The following is a 26,795-nucleotide window of genomic DNA, read 5'->3' as shown; positions in this document are numbered from 1 at the left end:
TCCTATTAGATCAAGATGTCTTGTGAGTTTCTCGATCAATACACTCTATAGAGATTTTGTGTGGTGTGATGTAGCCCCTCTCAAAGTGTATCAAATTTTGCTTGGTCGTGCATCAAAATTTGATAGGAAAACACACCATGATGGTGAGAAGAATACCTACTCTTCCACAAAAGGATGAGTTACAACCTAGGAAAGGGTAGTGAATCTCCAGTTCCTCAGAAGGAAGGGAAGGCACCAATTATTTTGAATAGAGTGCAATTTGAGGCGAAAAGACACAGATAATATGGCTCTTGTGGTGAAGGAAGAGGTAGAGAGCCCACCAATTCCACAAGCGGTTCAAGTCCTCATGGAGGAATTTAGTGATCTCACTCCAGAAGGGCCTCCGGATGGTCTTCCTCCAATGAGAGAAATACAGCATTCTATAGATCTCATTCCTGGAGCCAGCCTCCCACATTTAGCCCATTATCGAATGAGTTCAAGGTAGCATAAAGAGTTGCATAGGTAGATCATCGAGCTATTAAGAAAGAGACTTACACGAGAAAGTTTGAGCCTGTGCGCAACCCCTGCACTTTTAACTCCGAAAAAATAAGGTACCTGGAGAATGTCTGTTGATAGTGGCGTAATCAACAAAATCACCATCAATTATAGGTTTCACATACCTAGGCTTGATGACATATTGGATATATTGAGTGGTGCTCAGATTTTCTCCAAGATTGACCTCAAGACTGGATACCATCAGATTCATATTCGACCAAGAGATGAATGGAGGACAGCCCTCAAGACTTGTGAGGGTCTTTGTGGCTAGTCATGCCCTTTGGTTTGTCCAATGCACCGAGCACATTTATGTGTATGATGAACCAAGTTTTACAACCATAAAGAAGATTTGTGGTTGTGTACTACGATGAAATTTTGATATATATTATTAGTCGAGATGATCATGTAGTACACTTGGGCGAGTAAGTGCAAATTCTTAACTAGGAGTTTGATTTTTCTGGGTTATGTTGTTTCGATTGAAGGTATCAAGGTTGATCTAACTAAGTTGGAAGCAATCAAGAGTTGGGCAACCATGAGTTCCATTAGTGATGAGTGCAATTTTCAGGGTCTTGCTTCATTTTGTTGGTGATTATCAGAAATTTTAGTATTGTGATTGCTACAATCCCTAATTGCATGAAGAAAAGGGGTGTTTAACAGGACTCCAGAGACAGAAGAGAGCTCTCAACACGTAAAGGCCAAGATGACAAGTGCACCAATGTTAGCACTTCCAGATTTTAAAAAGGTCTTTGACGTGGATTGTGATGTGTCCCATGTTGGGATCGGGCCTGTGTTGAGCCAGGAGGAGCATCTTGTGGCATTCTTTAGTGAAAATTGAAGTATGAATGTTCTCGTTATTTGAATTTGAAAATTGAATGATGATTATGTTAATCGAATGTTATGCAATTGTTCAAGCTCTTCGACACACATTGTTTGATTCAGAGGGACTTCGTGTTGTATTCAGACCATGAGGCATTGAGATAACTCTCAACAAGCCTTAAATAGTAGACATGCCAAATCTTGAGTCGTCGATCATTCCTCCTCGGAACATTGACACATACAATGGTGGGTTTTGAGTCCCTTAAGGACCAGTACGCTATTGATCCATACATTGGTCCTACATAGGGGTCTTGTCAATCTAATGATACAGATTCTATTTCCAGGTTTGTTCTTCAAAGTAGATTTCTATTCCATGGGACTCAATTATGCATACAAGAAAGCTCTCTTCGTGAGAACATCATTCTTGAGTTGTATAGTTGGGGTCTTGCCGGACATTTTGGTCAAGCTAAGTCTATTACATTGGTAGAAAAGAGGCATATTTGGCATAGATTGAGGATGCGAAGCGATATGTGGAACGTTGTCTAGTTTGTCAAGTTTTCAAAGGTCAATCTCAAAATACCGGGCTCTATACTCAATTGCCCATGCCAGCTACTCCTTGGGAAGAAGTCAGCATAGACTTCATGTTAGGTTTTTCTAGAACCGCTAGGAGGTATGATTCTGTGTTTGTAGTGGTGGATCCCTGTCAAAAGACCACTGATGTGACTCGTGTCACATATCTTTTCTTTAGAGAAGTTTTTCGTCTTCATGGTGTACCTAAGGCAATCATGTATGATCGAGACACTAGATTCTTGAGTAATTTTTGGAGGAAACTTTGGTCAGAGTTAAGTACAACTTTACAATTCAGCAATGGATATCATTCTCAAACTGATGTAGTCAACCGTAGTTTGGGAAATTCGTTGAGATGCCTTGCAGGTGAGAGGCAAAACAAGTTGGATCTAAGTCTTCCTCAACCAGAATTTGATTATAATAGCTCAGTTAACCGATCAACAGCGGTCTCCTTTCAAGATAGTGTATGGTCACTCTATTTCAAATGTGTTAGTCTATGCTCTATTACCTTATGTGGGGAGGAGTACCGAAGCCAACCACTATTCCCAACACATCAAGAAAGTACAAAAGGAAGTCCTTGACAGGTTGAAAGCCAATTACGTTAAATATAAGGAGGCTGCAGATGAGCATTGACATGGAAAATCATTTTCTGCAGGGATTGTCATGGTACATTTCAGACATGAGAGATTTCCTAGTGGCACCTACAATAAGTTATGTCAACAAAGGTTTATGCCATATTGGATTCTCAAAAAATTGTGAGATAATGCCCATCTCCTAGACTTTACTGAGGACCTTCACATCTAGCCCATATTTACTATTGCCGATCTCTACAAGTTTCGAGGTGCCCCACCGATACATTTGGATAGTGGTTCACTACAAACTGTTGAGCTACCGAGAGCTATTTAGGTTGAGATAGAGGATGTATGGATGTGTGGACCGTTGATACACGCCATGGTTCATACAAAAGATAACTAGTTAATTGGAAATATCGTCAGTTGACTGAATGTTCGTGGATTAATGAGCAGGAGTTACGGAGGAGGCAGGAAGATCTTTCTCAACACTACAAGGGGACATACTCGACGGAGTCGAGTACTTCCCAACCAAGGGAAGTGATGAGGGTATCATGGCCTTCTTTGGACAATTTACTTTAATTTATTAAAGGTTTTGATTTATTTTATTCATTTTTTTAGAGTGAAAAGCTTAGGTTATTTGGTCTTCTAGTTACTTTAGTTATATGGGGGTATTTATGTCTTTTTCTTGAGTAGAGAATTTATGGGTAATTTGGTCATTTACTTACTTTATTTTAGCAAAGGTATTTTAAGTCGTTTAAAAAAAAAAAAAAAAAATTTTTAAGGCGAGAGTGGGACGTCCAGTCCATAGAGGGATTATTTTGAGCACTTATTTTGTGAAGAAAGAAAACCCTAGCAAGGGCATCCTAAAAACTAGATTGAAGGCCATAGAAGAAGCTTGGCAGCACCTCCCATGGACCCTCAATTTCCTCTCCCCATCTTTCCATTCTTGATTCCTCCCCCCTTACTAATTTCCTTCTATTTTTTTTTTTTCTTATGTTTTCCCCTTTCTTCATTATTTCCTTCCTTTTCCTTACCACTGCTTTCTTTCCTTCCTTTTCCTTACCGCTACTTCTTTCCTACGGTCATCTTTTCTTTCCCTACGTCCTTTTGTTTCCCCCTAATTTCACATATATAAAACAAAACCCTAATTTTCCATACCCATTAATTTCTAAAAGTATTTAAATAGTTGTGGAAACTTTCCTAGTTCAATTTAAAATTATTCTATGCCCACTACTTGTCTCTGGGTTGTGGATTAGTGCTATTTTGATTGGATCAATTTTTATTTAGTTAATTTTGTTTAAGGATACATTTCAATCCTTTACATATGAGAAATCTCATCAGCCAAGCATTAACATAAATTCCAAAAATTGCACTTTGATTTTTTTTAAGTTTGTTGACTCAATTTTATGGAGGACACTGCTGAATTTGTAGATGATTAATATTAGTTTAATTTAAAGTGTTCTTCAAAACGTATTCTGAAGTATTGTAATTGAAGATTAGCCAGTGGATACCTTAAGTTCTTCAATTTATAGATGATTAATATCAGTTTAAGTGGTAGTCTGGATCAACAATGCAGCAGTATACATGGAGTAAATGCTAGGTCAATCAAGAAACGATAGAACGAGTTATAGGTATGCTTTAAGGAAAACCAAGCTATTGGTGGCAGCAGTTGACAGAGTAGAAAAGGAAGCTACCAGAGAATGTGGGTTAGTCAAATTGGGATCAAAACTTTGTTCAAAATTCCTTGCAAGGCATTCAAGACAAATCGCCATTGATATGGTCCCATTATCCAAAAGAAGATTGTTTAGTTTTGTTTTCAAAAAAGAAGGTTGTTTAGTTCTAATGACGTTAAACATAATTCAAAATTATATATATACATGAGTGCGGTTCATATAGAGCCGAGGCTCTAAATAATCAAAGCAAAGCGCACCTTCAAATAGCGTCAAGAAATGTAATTTCAATACTGAAAATCTTTGTGATAGCTTTAAAATATTTTTTCATCTTTAATTATAAAATTTAAAGCTTCAAAACTAGTATAGATCGAGCAGATCTATGAAAATTTGAAAATCTTGAAAATTGATGATCGAAAAATGCGTTACAAGATGCACTATTTTCAAAACTTGAAATCCAATTTTTTCCCAGGTCAATACATCTTGATGTCATGATGATCAATTTGAGGAGGGCATAAAAACAGCCTCTTCTAATAAAACTTTTGAGGTGAACTCTAATTTGATTATTTAGAGCCTCGGCTCTATATAAACTATTTCATATATATATATATATATATATATATATATATATAAGAATGCGACAGGCTGGACTCACATAGAACCCTAATATGTAATCCTTCATATCTGACATCCCTAGAAGAAAGCATTGGAGAAATGGTATTACTCCCTAGACAAAAGCATTGGTGAAATGATATTAATTCGAGGTGTTCTCCAATTTTTAGATAATTAATATTAGATTAATTGGAAGTTATGCTACAAAAATGCAGTTGTACATGGACTAAAATGCTGAGTCAATGAAGACACAGTAGAATGAGTTATACGTATGCTTTAGGGGGAAAAAAAAAAGACAGGAGTAGGAAAGGAAGCTATCAAAGAATACGGGTTAGTCAAATTGGGATCAAAACTCTATTCAAAATTCTTTGCAATGCATCCAAGACAAATTGCCACCGATATGGTCCCATTATTCAAAAGAAAGTTATTTAGTTTTGATGACTTTCAATATTACTCAAAGCTGTATACCTATATAGGAGAGTGACAGGCTTGATTTACACAAAACCCTGGTATGTAATGCTTCATATTTGAAACCAATGGAGAAATGGTAATAAAGATTATCCCGGCCAAAAATGAGTTATTAAAAAATTTGATTCTATCTTGTGTTGGATTCTTATGTAACCTAAGATCAGCCACTAGTTAATCTTCAATTACAATACTCTAGAACATGTTTGGAGAACACATTAAATGAAACTAACATTATTCATCTACAAATTCAGCAGAATGTCATCCACAAAGTTGAGTAACCAAACTAAAAAAAATCAACATGCAAATTTGAAATTTATTTTAATGTCTAGCTGATAAGATTTTGCATACCTAAAGGATTGAAATCTAGTGATAAAAGAAGATGACAGGTAGGTGTTTAGTATAGGTTCGAAAAGGTACTAGAATAGTCAAGGTGACAAAAGGTGAGAGGAAAGGGGTGTATTGGGCATATGTTCCTATCTCGTTTGTGCTTCTGGTTGAGGCTGGATTGAATTCATCTATTGCATAACCCTTCACCGGAACCGAACGAGGGAGTAAAGGCCCACACAAACCAAAAATGGGTGCCTCCTTTCATCGACTGACCAAAGAACCTTCCAACTAGGTGGTCTCCTCGAGCATCATTAGAAAGGGAATAAGAGGAAGAGGATAGGAAGAGAGATGCTTACCCAACGGAGATTGAAAGGGAAAGAGGCAACTATCTGGATTGCTGGTTGTTGGGCAAGGCCGCCCATAAAATCAGCTAATTAAAAATTTTCCTCAAAAAACAAAATATTTGATCCTAATCAAAATTTAAAACCAATCCACAACCCAGAGAGAAGTAGAGGACGCAGAATAATTTTAAATTAAACCAAGAAAGTTTCTACAGCTATTTCAATAGCTTTGGAATTATTGGGTATGGAAAAATAGGGTTTTGTTTTATTTATACAAAATTGGGGGAAAAAAAAAAGGAAGTAGGCAAAGAAAAGTTGACTGAAGAAAAAAAAGAAGAGGTAAGGGAAAGGAAGGAAAGAATGAAGAAGGAGGGGGAAAGAGAAAGAAAAACAAATTGAAGGATACTAGAAAGGGGATAAATAATTAATTAAAAACAGAGAGAAGAGAAGAGAAGTGAAGGTTACCTTGGAAGGGGGGACCGTGGGAAGTGCTACCAAGCATTACATATGGTTACCTTCCATCCAGTTTTCAGGAAGCCCTTGATAGGGTTTTCTTTCTTCAAAAAATAAGTTCTCAAAATAATCCCTTTATGGGCTGGCCGTACCACTCTCACCTTATATATATAATTGTTTTTAAACAAATGGCTTAAAATACCCCAATTAAAATAGAGAAACAAAATGAACAAATTGCCCCTCAATTCTCTACACAACCAAAAGATAATAAAATAAACTAAAACCCTTAATAAATTGTAGTAAATGGTTCAAAAAAGGCCATGATGCCCTCATCAAATCCAGTTATAAAACCACCAGTATTAAGAGTACTTCCCAGCTCCTACACATAGTTTGGGGATTTTGGAACATGTATTCCACAATCTAATTTTGACCACATAACTAGATTGTTATTTAAATAAGATACATATGGCTGATATTGGAGCATAAACAGAACCCAGTAGTAAATTTATACCTTAATATCTAAACAAAAAAAAAAAACTGCAAAAAAATTCATCATTTATACTTGGCGAAAAATTTGGTTGTCTAGGACATACACGATCTTTGTCTAGACTACCATTAAACTGGCACAAGGAAGCCTTTTTTCCAAGATATATGCCTAATATCTAATAATAATATCAGATATTGAGCATTTTAATTCTAAGTAAAATGAGGATAAACCAAAATATCAATTTGTCCAATATGGGCATATTGATATTTTTAATTAATAACACTCTTTAACTTCATCTTTTTCGGAAAAAATAGGGAAAACTGGACAACTACCATAAGCTTTTACATGTATGTTTTACCTAATTCTGCATACAAACTTTAGTATCCAAAGCTGAAATTTTATAGGAGTTCTTCATTTTTAACTTGTGGGGATTCCATTTTACCATTTTTACCAATGAAGCCTTCTTTTTCAAGCACACATGAGTGAAATGACAAGTTATAAGAAATTGGAACAAAGAATTTGAACTTTCACGCAAATGTGAAGAAGGGGAGGAATGTATGACTGTAGAAGCGTGAAAAAGTTTTATCTGGTAATTAGGATTGTCTTCCTGTAAATCAAACTCTTCATCAAATTTTGATGGTTGCAAGTAGCCAACCTCAGGTGAGATCCAAGACTCTATCAACAATTCTTTTTCAGATTCTTCTTATGGCCTAAGGTATATAAATCTTTCTCCTCCTCTCTCCAAGGGGGTTGCAGCAACGGATCAACCAATTTAAAGGCAGGGTAATCCAATATTTTTTATTGATTTTGACAATTTGTGCCAACTTCTACCATTTCTCATCAGCAACCCATTCCAACTTCCTTTACAAGCAAAGAATGAAATGCAGAATGCCTTGTATAACACAAGGAGGAAAAAGCGTAAATGTAATACCCATGAGCATATATTCAGCTAGATAAATAACAGAAAAATGAAAAAAAAAATTGTTGCCTTGATTTTAAAGAGAGGGAGAAAGAAGAGAGAAAAGGGTGAAGACAAGTGAAGCGGGTCAAAAATGCAGCCTTTGTATTGAGTCAGTGTGCATGCGTGCAAGCATGTGCATGTATATGTGCGCATCTGTCAAAGTTGTTTATCTTTTGTCCATCATGGAAAATAAATCATGATTTTTATCATAGTTACATATCATGGATTCCTGGAACTCCACTTTATTTAATAATTACTATGCAAGTTTAGATCAATTATGGGTAAATAAGTAAGCCTAAGATTGTGATCCAATTGACCCATCAGAACTATTCATGCCCCAATTTTTTATCTAGTCTAATAATACTTTGTTGACATAAAGCCATCATGAGCCTCTTCTTGATGTGCTTTTCTCTATGCCCTTTACCATTTCAAGAATGGTTACGAATTGTGATACTTAAGAAACCAATTTACATCCATGTTACAGTGACTTGGATCACAATAAGGTTTGCATTTCCAGTGTGATTTATGAAATCAAGAGAAGGGACAAGATTCATTACCAGTTCACTAATTGGATTCATACAGAACAGTGATGCTTAGATAAGGATGCTATGCATTCCACTATGGGCCCATCCGCATCGCATTATGTACTGAAACACCACTTCTACAAAATACATAATACCACACACAAATGGGAACCAGTTCCTATTAGGCAAAGGAAAATAAAAGGAGGACACACACAAATGGGAACAAGTACCTATTAGGCAAAGCAAAATAAGAGGAGAATCTTGTGGCTTATAACATAACCTTCAATTGCCAAATATCATATCAGGTTAAGGCATTGTGTGCTCTTCCATGGCATAGCAACAGTTGTTTTAATGTCAGTAGGATGTTTGAATTGACGCATGACCATCCTCAATATAAAACAGAATGCCAACACCATAATAAACCAAGCACGACCAAGGAGTCGTATAGATTATATAGATTAACGAGTGTTAAAATCTGGGAGGGTATTCTCAGAATTATAGGCATAAAAGTTATAAGGAAAAACAAAAAATGAATAATCAAGACAAAAACATTGTAAATTTTAGGTGCTAACAAGCAGAAACATGCATTTTCAGCAAAACAAAAAATAAATAAGGCATGAAGAGAACAGCAAACGCAAAATAATTAGAATCTCAAGATTTTCCGAGAAAAGTTTCCCAAAAAAAGGTAACTAAAATGCTATAAAGAAACAAAACAGGAAAACAATAATTCCTGAACAGTAGTGAAAGGGATAAGCATACTTCAGCACACATTGGGTGCTTGTGTAAGGTTAGAGGAGGATGCATCACCACAGTTAATTCAGGCTTCTTCTGTCAAGAGAGAGAGAGAGAGAGAGAGAGAGAGTCAATATATTACATTTCATCTTCTTTTAAAGACAATATTCCAAAAGCTAATGCTAAAAGTCGAAAAATTGTTTCTTCAGTACAACTAAAAATAGAAACAACGTCTTGCAATTCAGCAACATGATTACCTATGTTATTGCATAAAAAATAGAAACCTAGAAAACTGGGGTGATAAAGAACCCAAAACTATTGAGACAGAAAATTTCTTAAGAAATTCAAACCAAACTTGCCATGAGTTTTTCAAATAATTATCCCACACCCCAAAAGAAACTGTCACAGTAATCTAAAGGCCTGTTTGGAACTTTGAATGTGCCCATTACCAGTAATAATTCAATATTCGAAGTAGTGGTTCAAAAAACGGTTCGCCTGGCGCTGAGGCACCAAGGCGCACGCCTAGGTCTGGACAGCCCTCCTTGGGAGCCAGTACCTAGCCGCCCACACAGGCGGCCTAGGCCACAGTCCTAGGCGGGCACCCCAGTCCTACGCCCCCCTTTTGTGAATAAAGTGCCCCTACGAAGCACTTTGCGTCATTTTTTACCCATGTTTTTTCTTAAGAGGCCTTTGGGGTATCCTAAAACCCCAAAGTCAAATAACTATTGGAATCTAAGCCCCAAATCTATTGATTTTGAGATCTCTTTGAGTAAAAAAATAAAAAATAAAAAAATTCTGCGATTGCAAGAAAATCTGAGATTTTGGAGTTTTTGCCTTGTTGGACTATTGGTCTTGTACTTTGGCAACTTTGTTGAAGACTTAGAGTTCATGTGATTATGGAATATGGAGAGTTGGAGACTAAGATTGTAATACACTTTAAACTTTATTAAGTTTTTTCATTAAATTTTCTAAGGTGTGAAGTTTTAAACATGTTTATTCTTAACGTGCAATATGTTTGTATAAAAAAAGATTAGTTACAATACATATAATTGTAAAAATTTTGCAAAATTAACATAAATATGTGCATTTGGAAAGTCACATATATGCATATATCTGCAGAACTTTCACTACAGGGTGCCCAAGGTTCTGGGCACCCTCCTAGGCGCTGGGCACCAGGCCGGCCACCTAGCGTCTTTTGAAACTTTGTTCGAATAAAATTACTCTTAATAGACATTTATTTGTTGTTCAGTTATGTCCCTTACATAATTATTTGTGATAAGTTTATTGTCTCTTTTCTGTATAACATAATCTTTTTAAGAAAGTAGTTTTTATATTATCCTTGTCGGAGCTTTGGATCAGGGTTTGGGGCGGCTTTTGACTTCACTAACTTGATCTTTCGTCTTTCACCTTTATCTCTCTCTAGAACCCCCTCTCGCTGTCTCTCCTCTCTCTTTCACACACTCTCTCACTAGGATCTTCTAACTCAATCCTCTCTCCTAACTACCACTCATTCAAGATCATCTCTCAGATTTCAGTTTCACTCAGCATTGGGAGGAAACCCTTGAACCAGAGTGTGCTTCTCACCTGCTTCATCTTTGAAGAAGTGGAAGAAATGGAAATTTTTAGAGCCAGGGTTAGGAAGTTCATAACCAGCGAGAAAGAGGAGTGCAAATTTAAGATGTTTATCGTGACCCCCTTCTATAACTTGCAGGACAAGATGTTATTGATGCCTTTGTTGCTTAAATCCTGGCTCTGCTTAGAAATTTCTTGCCATAATCTAGTTGGGCATTTGAAATATTAACAGGCATTATTATCCTTGCTATTAGCTTTTATGGGGTTTTGGTGTATGACAAATTGAGACACATTGGGTTTGGATGCTTAATGCGTATGATCTGGACTCGAAGTGGGTGATTCAAGCCATTACTATTTGCTCAACTATGGCCATTTGAACTGGTTTTTGCACATTTTGCATTAGGATTGACCTCTTTGTTCAATTGATTTTGTTCTTAATCTCAGATAAGAAGTTGGCCAAAGAAGCCAAGAGATTATTTGGGTTCTGATCTTTTGGCTTTGGTATTATCCAGTCTCTTGCTTGCCAAATTAGAGTGAGAGAATACTCATCGTAACTTGTAGCTTTGGGGATTCGACATGTGGTATACTGTTTAAACTTCAAACCTTTCTCTCCGAGCATTTACGATGCCAGGCCTTGAGGGAATGACTTTCACAAATCTCAAATAAAAGGCAATCTCGATATCTCATGCTCTCCATGGATGGACTGGCTTCATGGAGGGTTGCAGTTTCAGGTGGAGCACCATCTCTTTTCTTGATTGCCTCAATGCCATCACACAAAAAGAGCAGGAAACCCAGAACAATACACTTTAGTGGATTGATAACTAGAAATCCATCTCATAATAGGGACTTAGCTCCCCTAAATCTGCATTGCAGGATTAGAACTGGGGAATATATGTTCAAGTAAAGAAGTTGAAGAGAGAGAAATAGAGGAGAAGAAGAGAAGCTTTTGGAGAAGGTAAAATGAGTTACTTTTTATTTAGAGAAAAGGTGAAGATCAGTGGTTTTTGAGTGAGAGAGAAGATCTAGAAAGAGAGCATGATTTCGAATGGAGGAGCCAGGAACTTTAAAGATTAGACGAAGTTTATGGTCATACTGCCAAACAACAAACAGATAATAGTGTAAAGAATATACGATACCTACCAAACAGCTACAATGTAATATTGTCCAGAATATATTATTTTTTGATAAAATAGTTGACTCCTGATAAAACTATCAATCATCAGACAGGTTTTAATATATTACTAACAAGCTTAAAACCAAGAAGTAGTATTATTGATTACCCAAAATACTGAGACGGAAGGCCAGTAAAATATTGTGATGCAAGTCCTGTCCCTCACTGGCCTACAAACAAATTCCACTAAAACAATCATATTCTTCTTTATCTCCTCCAATTTTGACAAAGCCCAAATTAACCAATTCCTAAACCTCAACCTATCGGAACTTCCATCCACATATCTACGTTTGCAATTATTCAAAGGAAAACTTTGCCCTTGACTTTTGCCAGCCCCTAATCAAGAAAACCATGACCTTTGCCAGGCCCTAATCAAGATGGAACAAACAAACCCCTATCCCATCCTGGAAGACTTACCCTCATCAACTCATGTCTCACTACAATCACAAATCATTGGTGCTCTGCTTTCAAACTACCCTCGACCACCATAAACATCCTAGAGAAGCTACAAAGGAACCTCCTTTGTGGAAACAAAAAATAAAAAAAACAAAGATACCCAAACTGAGTAAACTGAAGCACTATTTGTAAACCTAAGAGCGAAGGTGGACTTGGTATGAAAAGTACTGAAGATATTAACATGCCGCAACTAGCTAAACTTGGATGGGAATTGACAAGTGAAACACACTCCATATGGTCCGATTTTTTAAGTAACAAGTACCTTTGGAGACATCATATAAGGTCCCTAAAGTCACTAGAAAAGACTGTTGGGCTTGGAAAGGCATACATGAAACCCTCCAACTTATCATGAGATATAGTCATCGAACTTACACGATGAAAGCCCCATTTGGACTTACGCGATGAAAGCCCCATTTGGACTTACGCGATAAAAGCCCCATTTGGATTCCAGATAATAATGGAGACTTCACATCCCAAAGTGCTCATGAAACAATAAGATATAAAGTGGTGAAGAACAATACCCCAATGGCAATATGAAAAAAAACTGATTCATTAGAGCCTCGTGGTTTTCACAATTAGCCTACCAAAAGAGGCTAGTTACAACCGACAATGCAAAGATTGGGACCTGATTGAGTAGTATTTGCCACTTGATGTAAAGATGATAATGACAGTCATAACCACATTTCTATTTCATGCAAACTTGTAAGTGACATAGATAAAGCAATCTTGTGGAGGTTAGATACGGGCATTATAGCCAATTCAACTTCCTAACAAATTGGTTCTAAACGAAATTTCACAACCAAATACCTTGCCAAGAATTGGAAAATCTCACTTCCCACCACAAGGGTAATTTGGCAAGAAAGAAATCGGAGAGCAAAAGAATTATTCCAAAGGATTCTAAGGGAGCTGATTTGGAAAATCAAGAATAGCATTCCGGAAAGTATGTTTGTCCCAGTCAAGGATGAAAAAGAGAACCATTTATAGGTGATGGTAAATTGCGCTCCCAAGAAGTGTGTAATATTTAGAGTTTATATAGGGAGGACCTTTGTACAAAGGGGCCCCTTTCAAGCTCTTGTTTTTTCCCTTTTCTTTGTAACAATACCTTGTGCTCATTTCCCACGTTCATAAAATGGGTGGGGTGCCCACGCAACCCCTCGCTAGCTTAGCAACAAAAATGCTCTCATTCATTTAGACATCTTAGTCTCAGGCTTCAGTAATATCAGAGTCGAAGTTCACAGTTAATCTTATCAGAAGGTAGCTTGAATCTCAAGTCATGGGAGTGTAAGATCCATGGCATCTAGAGCTATAGCTAATCTATGTCGAATGGAAATCTGAAATGCAGTGGTGTACATGTACAATGGTTGGTGTCTCCAACTCTAATTTCTAGAACTTCTGGATTCTTGACAAAGAAGACCAGTGATAAATAAAATTGATGAGCGACGATCCACGGTTTCCCTCCATCACCCAGTCTAACCCATTTATTGGACGATGATGCCCCTACAATGATATTGTTACCACATAAACATCCATGTACTTCCAACACTCTACCATAAAAAGGGAATCCAACAAAATTAGAAGACTAACTTAAAGGAACCAAATTCAATCATGAATCTAAAAAATTAACTTCCTATCCCACACCTAATCCCAGCTATAGTTACTGGGATCGCCTACCTCCCAGCAATAATTACCGGGATTGCCTACTTTGGTAGGCGATCCCTTCTAGAATCTGGATTCTATCGCAACCCAAATTAGATCTCTCAAAGATCTCAATTTTTAAATTTTCGAATCTCAATCGCCATTGTGTCGGATCCCAATTCCTACTGTTAGGGATCTCGATCCTAACCTTAAAAACCAAAACAATAACCAAACTGATGATTTTCTTCATTTATAGCCAGCTAGCAATACAAACTATACTTTTAATATAGTGCCATTGCTTGCTTGCTATAAATAAAAAGATAACTATTTTAAAGAGCATATATGAACCTAGGTTATCATACACTTTCAGGTTCGTAGCAAGATTGGGATCAAGATTCCAAAATGCCAGAATCAAGATCCCCAAAAGGTTGGAATCTTGATCCCTAACATTTGGGGATTTCAGTCCCTAACAAATGCATTGTATGGACGACGCTCCCAACCATAGGTATCTTATAGCATTTCACAATCCTCCCCTCCCGATCCTAATCTCATTATTGTTTCTGCTCCCAATCCGAACAACTATGATCCCCGCTAACTTAAAGGAAACCAAGAAAATAATGAAGTCACTCAGTCCAACCATTTGATGTTGCATCAATAGGCTGAGGTCATCTTGCGGTCCAAGCCATATGTGTCAACATCCAGCATAGTCCTTGCAAAGTAGTGGCTTTGGCAATTTGGGGTAGCCGAGGATTTCCCTCGTTCTTTTTTTGGTTGGAGCAGTCAATGGAAAGCATGAGTGCAACTTCAGCAAGTTCGGCCATAAAATGTTTCATAGCTAGCGAGATACAGTTTAGGTTGTAGGTATAGGGGTGGTGATGGTCGTAGAGTACGGTTGAAGCCTGGTACCTACTTCACGCTTTAAGATGATTTTCTTTATTTTAATGGTTTGACAGTGACCTAGATAACTATGCTAAGGACTAACAAAGGGAAGACGTTGTTCCCAGTATGAGCTCCAGGAGAGGTTTTCAATTTCACACAGTCACGGTGCTAGGAGCATGTCCATTCAATCAACTCAAAAGCACATAGGAATGTGCACAAGGATTTTGCAAAGTCACAATAAAAGCCCAAATAACATGGAAAAAATAATTGAAAATGTTGCTTAAGACAGTAGAAATTCAAGCATAGTTCTCAATCCAAAGGCTAAGAACTTGTAATGAGAAGAAAATTTTACTAGCCGTTTTAGTTGAGAAACCCAAAAGTTTATTTCATAAAAATAATATAAAAACAAAAGTAAGAACATTTTAGGAAGTATAAATAACTTCTACAGCCTCACGGTGTACTTTTTAAAGGATTTTCAGAACAAATAAATATTTTTGTTGGACACGCCTAAGGTAGGTCCCAGAGAGTTGCTATTCCTTTGGGCTTCTAAAGATGTCAAACAGGCAAGTAAAAGTAGAGGTTCTATGGCCCATTGAGGTCATCAAGGTTAATTTGAGTTTAATCACAAGGATTGGGTTAATATTTGAGATAGTGTGGCTTGGACACTCAAACTCCAAGGAATCAAGACTTCCTTTCAAGGATGAGCCATCTTTAGATTCCATTAAACACTGCCTTTTTTGTGTGTGCTTGCTAGACAAACCATGGGTAAGATCCAACTAAAAACATGTGTAGCATAGCCTTAAGCCAGTACACTTGGTAACTGCATTGAAGAGGCTAGGCTATTTGCTTTTAGAATTCTAGTTCTTGCAATCGGCATGATCCTGGGGTGACCACGACTTATACAGCTATCTTGGCTAGTAGGGTAAGGGGTAATTGTTCAAGCAGGCTATCCGCTTCTCAAATTGCGGCGATATCTACATCTCACGTTTCAGGAATAGGTTAGTCATCTATAGCACAAGAGGTAAGCCCAAGGCTCTTCCCAACCCTATAATGAGAGATGCCAACTCTCTCCTTTCTACGAACAAAAGAAAACGGTACATATCCAACATTTACACGCGGGTGTTGGGACCGGAATACAAAGATCAAAAAGAAGATCATCATTACGGCAAGTCAGGGAACTAGAGAAGTGTAAAGTGAGGCATTTCGACTAAAGAGAAAAAGAAGAAAAGAGGAAACCCGAAAGGTATCCAGAATCTATTTACAAGGAGATCAGTTAGACTTAAAAATTGAAAGCTTTATGTCTCTAACATTGCAGAAAGAACACGTGATTTCCTCCATGCTACCGCAAGCTTGAGAATAAACGAATAATACCAGGAGTATGATCACCCTGGGAAAAGGACACTATCAGCAAGGCAGTAATTGATTACTTTTAAAGATTTTTACAATGCCAAGGAAGCAAGAAACTTGTTTTAACGAACTCAGATCTAATGACTAAAATCCTGGCAGTGTTTACGGCTTGAAAGAAAACTTATGCAGAGGAAATCAAAGGCAGACATTTTCAAATTTCGGTAATATTAGGATATTATTAGACAAAACCACTTCAAGGTCTTTGAGGAAATTCGTAAAAGGAATAGAATGACTCAGGGAATTAATTTAACACTGATTACCCTTACTCAACAAAGAGGAGAGGCAGTGGATATTTAGGAATTTAGACTAATAAGCCTCACTAGTTGAATATAGAACAATATTGTTAAAGTCCTCTCAATAAGAAATAAGAAAATCCAAAACATGTTTAGTTTTCTCCACATATCAGACCAGTATTTTATTTGGAAAAGGGACCAATTAGGTCAAATCCAATTCAAACGTCGTTCCATCCAGATGGGCATCTGGAAAAATACATATTACGAAAAATTTCCAGCAATCATGCTTTCCAAAGACTCTGGCAGATTCAAGCCATATCAAATAAGTTTTTCAGATGATCAGATTTTCTATTGTATGCAGCCCGGTTTTGGCATTTGGAGAACCAACCAGTTCAACAAGGAATTCCATTGCAGTTCTCACAAGTTTATTTATATGTATTGGAGACAGGACCATGTCATCTCAAGAACTTCCACAAGACAAGCTGGATCTGGGTTAGAGGATCCTAAAACAAAATATGCAAATAATATCTTGTAAAGTTAACCAATTCTCAAAAAAAAATATGCCAATAATATCATAAGAATAGAAGAATTATGTGCATTGCAACATATTTATTTACATGATCCGCTATATTACAATGCCTCAATACTTAACATGTTAACATGCATGGAACAATTTGCAGCAAAATCAATGACAACAACAAAAAGGTTATATCTAGAAAGCTAACTTTATAAAATGAAATACACAACGGCTTCCAATCAAAATACATGAATAACGAGAAACCTTTCTATAATAAATTTTTGAAAAACAATGATATCGAGCAGATTACTTTAACAATCATCAATATATATGTAAGAATTGAAGTGAGAAAAGATATGGTGACTTTTAGTCTTACTGAGCGTATGGCCTTGATAGAGACGAATGGAGGAACATAATTCATGTAGCCGACCCCAAATAATTGGGATAAGGCTTGGATGATTATGATGATAATATACGTAAGGATTGACAAGTTAGCCATTAAGAAATTGTAAAAAAAAAACAAGTTAGCCATTAAGAAGGCATATTTTTTATGCTCCCTAACCTGAATATTTGAACACTAAAAAGAAATACAAGCAAGCCAATTTCAACTCAAAAAATAAGAGAACAAAAACCCATTTCAACACAAATACAATGATCAATATCTGCAGTATTTAACCAAGGACAATATACGATAAGTTCCATATTTTCATTGCATAATAATTTCTTTCTTATCAAAGAAAAACAAAAAGAGAAAAAAATAATTGAACACATACTGATTGTATGTTTGCTAATGTTTCTGGAACCTACTGATTTTTTTCCCCAACAAAAAAAAAAAAAATAGAGAGAGAGAGAGAACTTAACTTGCCTTTGGTCGATTTTGTGATGCATATTTGCTTATAATATAATCATAATTCGTTTTCATCAAAGAACAATGAAAAAACCAAAATTGGGGATTTATGTCAATTTTGTGGGATATAATTTTTTTTCCACTAAGATAGTGGGGGCTTTGAGCGGGCACTGCACCCATTATATCATGATATTTTCCAAAAAAACAAAAATGGAAAAAAGAAAAAGAGCAACTTGCTATACTAATTTTTTATGCAAATTTCCAAAGAATCTGATTAATTGTACTAGCAAAATGCTCGTGCTCCACACATTTGTTACAACTACCATTTGGACAGACAACTAATTTAAACTTCTATGTAGTTCTAAATCTAACTCTAGTGCCATATGTAACCCTTGATGATAACAAGTGTGTAACTTATAACCAAGATTTGCATAACTCAAGAATAGATGATATACTATAAAATAGACGTTAGGAGTTATGTAATACTCAACCATTTCTAAGAAGTAAGAACAATAATTCAATAATTAGAAGTTATTAAAATAAAAGAACAATAATCCAATAACGATCAAGAAGAAAAGGAAAAAATTTATATTTCATCTCTGTATTTCTAATAACTAAAAATAAACAATGCCCGACATCTTTAGCTAAAACTCAGAAAAGTTAACCAAGCTATCTCAAAGAAAAATAATAATCAAGATTTGAATAATTCAGGAAAAGGTGATACAGTAATAATCCAATAAATATCAAGAACAAAAGGAAATTGTTTTCATCTCGTTGTTTCTAATCGAACAAGGATTCATGTAGCCAACCACAATTAGTTGGAAAAAGGCTTTGACGATGATGATAATATTTTTAATCACAAAAGATTAACAACGCCCCAATATCTTTGGCTAAAACTTGAAAAGGGTAAGCAACCAATCTCAAATAAAAATAAAAGCATGCATATGAAACAAATTGGCCACAATAACATTTATAATTTTTCACAGATAATGCTCTCTAGGGGACCTATTTAATTCATTACCATATAACATAAATTGGTCATTGTTGGCATATTGTATACACACACATAAGCACGAAAGGCATGAACAATGCATTTTAAGCAAACGGCAAAGAAATTGAGTAAATCAATTTAAAAAAGCCTTTATAACAAATTAAGTAAACCAACCTCATTCAACCTTACTAAAGGATGGAGTGGTTAGCGAAACAACTTTACTAATAAAAAAATCTCATGCGAAAGGGCTCTAAAAGAAATTATGTTCAAATGTTTTGCATAGTCAAAAAAATAATAGATAATATTATAATGACTATTTATAACTAAATAATTACAAAAAATTTAAAGTATAACCATGAATTAAATGATAATATGCAATATGTGATTGTAATTGAAATCATTGTACAATCAAAAGGTTTAACAATGGTGGATGTGGAGATTAAAAAAAGGTGAAGCACTCAATTTCATAGAAGAAAATTGAAAAACCTAATTACAACCAAAAAAAAAAATCATATGTAGATACCCTAAAGACAAACCCTTGAAAGGTGAAGCCCTTAATTTCAAAAATATTCAAAAAATTTGAAAATCTCAAAAGAGTACCTATTGAATGAGTCTAAATTTTTCAAATTTTAAGCTTTGCTAATTAGCATGTGGATGAAAATTTTTAAAGTGAATTCCTTGATTTAAGAAAGTACATTGAAAACCCTGGCTAAATAAAAAATTGTAGAAAGCCTGAAAGAGAACCCTTGCAATAAGTCTAGAATATTTCATTTTTACGTGTTGATAATTAGCATGGCTTAAAAAATTTTGAGGTGAATTCTTTAATTTCAGAAGAAAATTGAAAAACCTAGTTACAAATCCTAGTTACAGAGAAAGGTTTTTACCTTCAATTTCAGAGAGAAAACTGAAAATCCTAGTTACAAAGAAAGCAAATTAAACTGCCCAATTACAATAAATAAATAATACTGTAGAAACCTTAAAAGATAACTCCTTGAATTTGTCCTATTTTAAGCTTTGATAATTAGCATGAGTTTTAAGCACCTTAAGAAACATAGGCAATGAGTATTGGGTAGAGAGATAAAAGGATAATTAATCCATTCATCACAGAGAGAAAGTAGGAGAAGTTCGCGAGAATAAAAGCAGGATCAAAGAAAAGAACTCGGCAAAGAAAGCCTATTGCACTCCTCAAAAGTTAGTACGTAGTATGTTACTATTTACAGAGGAAGAGAAGTAGGTTAGTTAGAGATAGAAGAATTCAGAAAACTCACATCTTTCTCTTGGCCTTCTTCGGAGTTTCGGAGACGCACGCTGGTTTTGGAGTTACAAAAGGGAGATAAGAGATTTAGAGAGACAAATGGAGGGGGTTTGAGAGAGAGGACTATAATAGGGGCCTTCGAATTTCTTCACTTTTATGATGAAAAGGGAAACGGACAATGTAGAACGTGAGGCTGTGCAGCGGGGTTTGACAGAGATGAAATCAGAGAATGGAAGCACGGGGTTTCTATGCGACCAAGCCCGCATTTGTAGAAATACGGGCCCATTAATGATTTTACTTTTGTGATGTATTTTTTGACTTAAGTTTTAAGGACGTGTAATCTCTCACATGGAGATCATGAATATTAAAAAATAAGTAAATTTTAAATCCTGTAAGTAATAATTCTCATAAGAAAAGATTTGAACCGTTACTTTCCATTGTTTTTAGATAGAACACCTACTTGCATCATCTTTTAAGATGGATGCTTTACATTTTTTGGACAGCATATATAGTCATGAGGTCTATGTAGTCATGCGGTCCATGAGACAATTTTCCTCATGTAAAAAAGGGGATCGTTTTTCTTTTCTTTTTTGTTTTGGGGGTGTGGAGAGAAGCGTCAATACGGTGGCATCGGTCCGCTAGACTTGCAATCCCCGCCTCTTAGATTTGCATGGGGAAGGTGCATAAAAACATACGCGCCAACAACTTGCCCTACTGAATGTCACTGTTTGAGAAGAGAGAAAAATATGACATTTAGAATAAAATTGCCTGAGTTCATCTTTGGATTTCACTTAGGGCATTTTTTTTCTCCCAACTTTGTTTCCCAGTTACCAGCATCAACGTGATCTTTGGAAGAGGGTAAATCACGCCTAACCATTCAAGGAGTAATTGGTGGGTTCTTTTGGTTCCAATAGTTGGGGGGCATTCTTAGGTGCTTGTCACTCATTCTATTAGAATTTGGGTATGTCTTGCAATCGAGGTCTTTCTCACGGGCTTTTGACCCGATCTATCAGAATTTAATTAGTCTCGTGGTTGGTGGCCCATTTAAGGGGCTTGTGACCCAATCCAGCAGGCTTCAATCTTGGTCCGGTGGTGGGAGGCCTTTTAAGGGGCTTGTGACCCAATACACTAGGCTTTAGTTTTGGTATGGTGGTGGGGAGGCCTTTTAAGATGCTTGTGACCCAATCTAGCAAACATTGATTTGGTTTGACAGTCGACGGGTGGAATAATCTTAAAACTTCAAAAAAAAAAAAAAAGCCTTTTAATAAGTGATGGTCCATATGAGCATGACGGTCCTTAGGGACCATCACTACTTTAAAAAGCTTTTACCTTCATTTGGTTTAAGCTTTGTTGACGTGGTTTTTATATGTTAAAGGCAGACATTTACGCTACACCTCATATATGAGATGGAGGCGTTTTAAAAGATTTAAATAGGGTGAGGTGAAGGGTACACGGCATCACCTTATAGAACTCCACTCTCGCTCTCCCTCTTACAAACACAGTGAGCTCCTCTCTCTAGCCGAATTTTTATCCGAAGCTCCCTCTCAAATATTTTAGTTAAGTGACTTCATTATCTTGAAAAATAATCCGTTCTTTTTAAAAATGAAATTAAAACATTACTTCTGCTTATTATCATGACTTTTAGGTACGATAAATTTTATGCGCAAGCGACCTCATTATTTTGAAAAAATAAAAAAACAATTAGTAAAATTGTGATTTATTTACTGTTAGGAATTTTAAATATTGTAAATCATTAGAAAAAGAAAAAAATGTGTTTTCCCTTATATCCCTTATATACGTATGAGTTATGAGGATAACAGGAAAACACGCTTTGATTTGTCTTACTCCGACCATCCCTTTTTAACAGCCTAGCAATGAGGTCTTCATTCGCTTATATAATTTTTACTTCTGCTATGTAGTCAGCAATTTCAAGGAGCTTGACCATCCGACAAGGGTTAGTTCCTCCAAAAAAAATAAAGAGACGAGAGCAGTAACCGTACAAAGTAAAGCTTAAGGACTCTAAACCTTGAATCTCTTAGACCATTTTGAAGGTCCAGACCTATATATGGTTCCGATGAATCAAATCTGATGAGCAACTGTAAGTGCCCTCATTGTCTCAAAAAAATAATCTTTTTAATAAAATTGTGATATTTTATCCATGTTAAAAAATTTAAATGTTGTAAATTCTTAGAAATAAATTTATTTTTCTTGTTTATTGTTAGAGAATTTTAGATATTGTAAAATTATTAGAAATAAATGTGATATTTCTGCTTTTAGTAAAATTGTGAGATTTCTTTCTACTGTTTTTTAATATTTAGACATTATAAAATTCATGTGCAAATGATTGCCTTATTATTTGAAAACTAATATTTTTGTATTTGATTATAGCATTGTCTGTGAAACGTTTATTTGCAAATTGACATCCCATAATTTGTGATAATTCTGTATTCTTGGATTTTTATAAGAGTTTTTCTATACATACTAGATTGGCAATTATGCTAGAATGTCTTTACGAACTGCTACCTTTCTGAATTTGAGCCCAAAAATATTTGACTGGGTATTTTTTAATTGGTATTGAAAGTGATTGTTATTAATGGTTTCAGTGAAATTCATATTAATAATTGCAGTTATATGTTAAGAACAAGATATTGCTGTTTTCGAATGTTTAAAGAGATTTAAAAATACTTTAAGTATGCAAGTGGACTCATCCGGTTCGTCGGTGAGGTATAAGTGGACCTATCCGGTATGCCGATAGGGATTAAGTGGACTCATCCGGTATGTGAGGTATAAGTGGACCTACAAGGATTAAGTGGACCTATCTGGGACGTCGATAGGGATTAAGTGGACCCATCAGGATGCTGATGGGGTATATAGGTGACCTACTTGAGAATCCAGTAGGGTATTTTGTGAAATCCTTTGAATTATACACTGCCGTTAAAATATTATACGCATTTCAATTATTCGAATTATACTTAAGTATGTATTTTTTAAAGTGAAACTGTTGATGCATTTCTGTTAATAGATCTCTTTTTTGAAAATATTGATATCTTTCAACCATTGTTATTTTTAAGATTATGATGATCACTTACTGAGTAGCCAAACTCATCAAACTATGGTAAACATTTTTTTCAGGATAACTGCGGTTTCATTTTGAGTGCTCGTCAGGATCAACTTTGGAAGATATTGTAGTTGTGCTTAAACTTCCTTTTGTTACTTTGTAAGAATTCGCCATTGTAAATTTGTCTTGTCAAGAGATGTACATATGTTTAGACCTTTATGTTAATATTAGTTATGAACAGAGTTTATGTAATAATCCTAAAATTTCAAAAAAAATAAAATAAACTAAAAGGGGGTTTTGATTTTGATTCAATGCATGGTAGTTATCTAAAATTACTTTGTTTTGACTGTCACATCTCAGGAATATCTGTATTGTAAATTCTTGGGGTGTGACAGTTATGGTATCAGAGCGATAGGTTTAAGATTCTTAGGAAATTTAAAAAAAATGTACTTAAAATCACATTTATTGTGTGTACATACCGGGACAAAGTCAAGATCCATAATAGCTGAAGCTAATATGGAAAGAATTTATAAAACCTTGGCAAATATGGTTACTTTAATGCAACATCAGATAGAAAACAACAATTTACCCAAGCAGTCAGTTACGGGAAATGGTGTGAGTAATATCAAACAATTTAAGAAATTTAACCCACCTTCTTTGAAGGGTGCTGTAAACCCACTAGAAGCCAAGGGATGGATTATGCAATTGGAGAAAATATTTGAGGCAATGAAATGTCCTGATGATAGGAAGGTGGCCTTAGCAGTTTTCATGTTAGAAGGTGAGCACAACATTGGTGGCGAATGGCAAAAGGAGTATTGGTCAAAGAAAATAAACCATTGACTTGGGAAGTATTTCTAGAGGCATTTAATGAAAAGTATTTTCCAGATTTTATTCGAGACAAAAAAGAAATGGAATTTTTGGAATTAATCCAAGGAAACCGGACAATAGCACAGTACGAGGCCAAGTTTACTGAATTTGCCAGGTTTGCACCACATATGATTAACAATGAAGCAAGAAACGTGAAAAAATTTGAAAGGGATCTCAGACCAGCGATTAGAAGCAGAATATCAGTCTTAAAATTGAAAACTTATGCTAAAATAGTGGATCGAGCCCAAATTGTCGAAAAAGATTGCAAAGATTACTAAAAGATAAAAAATCAGAAAAGATAGGTTAGACCCATACCATCTAATCGACAACAGTTTGAAAGGGCAAACAAGAAGCCAAGGCCCTTGCCACTTCAAAGCCCAATAGAACCATGTAAAAAATATGGGAAAAAGCATGGATCGAGCTCTTGTTATTAGAATACTAGAGCCTATTTTAAATGTGGAAAATTGGGGCACTAGATTAGAGAATGTCCTAGCTTACAGATGCAACAGCTTCTAAAGCAGGGAGAGATAGCTCAAAAGCCTCAGATGAAGGGAAGAGTATTTACGATCACCCAGGAAGACGCTCAGGCCTCAAAATCAGTGATCCAAGGTACTTTTGTTATCTTCTAAAAAGTAGTTCGTGTTTTGATTGATCCTGGATCTACTCATTCATTTGTGTCACCACACTTTGGATGCCACTTAAAGGTAGAACCAGAACAATTAGAATACATTCTAGAGGTAGCCACACCGATGGGAAATTCAATTAACACTAATATACTGTACAAATCCTGTGTAATAAAGATAGAAAAAAATGAACTGTTGGTTGATTTAATACTCCTAGGAATTCAAGATTTGATGTAATCTTAGGCATGGATTGGCTTTCTGCATACCATGCAAGTATTTATTGTTATAAGAAAATGGTTACCTTTAGTATTTCGAATCAACCAGTATTTTACTTCAATGGTATCAAAGAAGACTCGCCATCATTTTTAATCTTTTGTATTCGAGCTAATCTCCTCCTTCGAAAAGGGTGTCAAGGCTTTCTCGCCTCTATCAAAGAAAATATGCAGGAAGAGATAAATTTGGATACCACTACGGTTATCCGAGAATTTCTCGATGTTTTCCCTGAAGAACTGCCATGATTACTGCCTGATAGAAAAATTGAATTCTCTATTGAATTATTGTCAGGGCTAGCCCTAATTTCCAAGGCACCTTACAGAATAGCACCTGCAAAACTTAAGGAACTTAAACAACAATTAGAAGAATTATTAAATAAAGGTTTTATCAGGCCCAGTGTGTCACCTTGGGGTGCTCCAGTATTGTTTGTTAAAAAGAAAGATGGGACCATGAGATTATGTATCAATTATAGACAGTTGAACCAAGTGACAGTGGAAAATAAGTATCCATTACCTAGAATTGATGATTTATTTGATCAATTACAATGATCACAAGTGTTTTAAAAAATTGATCTTTGATTTGGATACCATCAGCTTAAGATTAAAAGTGAAGATGTTCTCAAGACAGCTTTCAGAACAAGATATGGCCATTATGAATTTTTAGTCATGTAACCAATGCCCCGACTGCATTTATGGATTTGATGAATCGGGTCTTTAAGCCCTTTTTGGATAAATTTATTGCGGTATTCATCGATGATATTTTAATTTATTCCAAAAATCAGAAGGAATATGAGCAACATGTTAGAATTGTATTGCAAATATTAAGAGAAAATAAATTGTATGTCAAACTTAGTAAATGTGAATTTTGGCTTGAACAAATGACATTTTTAGGACATGTCATATCAAAATAAGGTCTATCAGTTGATCCTTCAAAGGTTGAAGCCGTTGTTAATTGGAAACAACCAAGTAATTTGATTGAAGTTCGAAGCTTTTTGAAATTGGCAGGATATTACAGAAAATTTGTAGAAGGATTTTCTCAAATTGCAACACCATCGACTCGATTGATACAGAAAAATGTCAAATTTGAGTGGACAGGTGAATGTAAGGAGAGTTTTCAAGAACTAAAAGTTCGATTAACTTCAGCACCTATTTTAACTATTCCTGAGGGGAGTGGGGGATTTGTGATTTATAGTGATGCTTCACATAAAGGCTTGGATTGTGCATTAATGCAATATGGGAAAGTAGTGGCATATGCATGCAGATAATTGAAAGAATATGAGAAAAAATATCTAATTCATGACTTAGAGCTGGCTGCAATAGTATTCACTTTGAAATGTGGAGGCATTATCTATATGGCGAATAATTCGAAATATACACGGATCATAAGAGCTTGAAATACCTCTTCTCTCAGAATGATTTAAATATGCGGCAGATAAGATGAATGGATTTCTTAAAAGATTATAATTGTACAATCCATTATTATTCAAAAAAAGCTAATGTTGTGGCCGATGCTCTAAGTAGAAAATCTACGGGAGTCTTAGCTCATCTAATGATCTAGGAAATGAGATTGTTAGAGGAAATAGTGGATTGACATCCGGCTCCGTCCATTAATGGTGTGGTAAGAATGATTGTCAGCATTAAGGCAGAACCTCAATTAATCCAACAGATTCGATCGACACAAAGAAAAGACTCTCAGCTTATAACAATTGTAGAAGAGGTGAAGCTGGGAAAAAAAGATGAATTCTCTATATGTAGTGAGAGTGTGAAGAAAGCTATCTTGGAAGAAGCACATCAATCTAGTTATATGATACATCCCGAAAGTATTAAAATGTATTAAAAAACTTTTTGGTGGAATAATATGAAAAAAGAAGTAGCACTAATTGTGTCTAGGTGCCCAACATGCCAGCAAGTAAAAGCTGAGCATCAAAGGCCCGCTAGGTTGTTGCAG

General features: G+C 35.6%; 1 protein-coding gene across 5 annotated transcripts in view; it reads right to left on the bottom strand.

Moving 5' to 3' along the window:
• The window catches only part of LOC105420615 (Cytochrome c oxidase biogenesis protein Cmc1-like protein), a 31,703-nt gene extending 11,487 nt beyond the window's left edge, over positions 1–20,216 (bottom strand). The window contains exons 1-3 of one of the 5 annotated variants that reach the window (XM_088855360.1): positions 20,041–20,056; positions 9,092–9,160; positions 8,366–8,469 (exon numbers count right to left, since the gene is read on the bottom strand). In XM_088855360.1, the coding sequence (XP_088711486.1) occupies positions 8,366–8,386 (21 nt within the window). In that variant the 5' untranslated portion in view covers positions 8,387–8,469; positions 9,092–9,160; positions 20,041–20,056. Of the gene's footprint in view, positions 1–8,365; positions 8,470–9,091; positions 9,161–20,040 lie in introns of all 5 variants that reach the window. The other 4 variants (XR_016047234.1, XM_011624906.3, XM_011624907.3 and 1 more) reach the window with 4 other exon arrangements.
• Positions 20,217–26,795: the final 6,579 nt, after the last annotated feature.

The sequence above is a fragment of the Amborella trichopoda genome, chromosome 13 (genome assembly GCF_054954075.1).
Source record: "Amborella trichopoda isolate Santa Cruz 75 chromosome 13, AtrichopodaSantaCruz75HAP2 v2.0, whole genome shotgun sequence".
Lineage (NCBI taxonomy): Eukaryota > Viridiplantae > Streptophyta > Magnoliopsida > Amborellales > Amborellaceae > Amborella > Amborella trichopoda.
The sequence above is the reverse complement of the archived record's forward strand: the minus strand, read 5'-3'. Positions and strand labels throughout refer to the sequence as shown.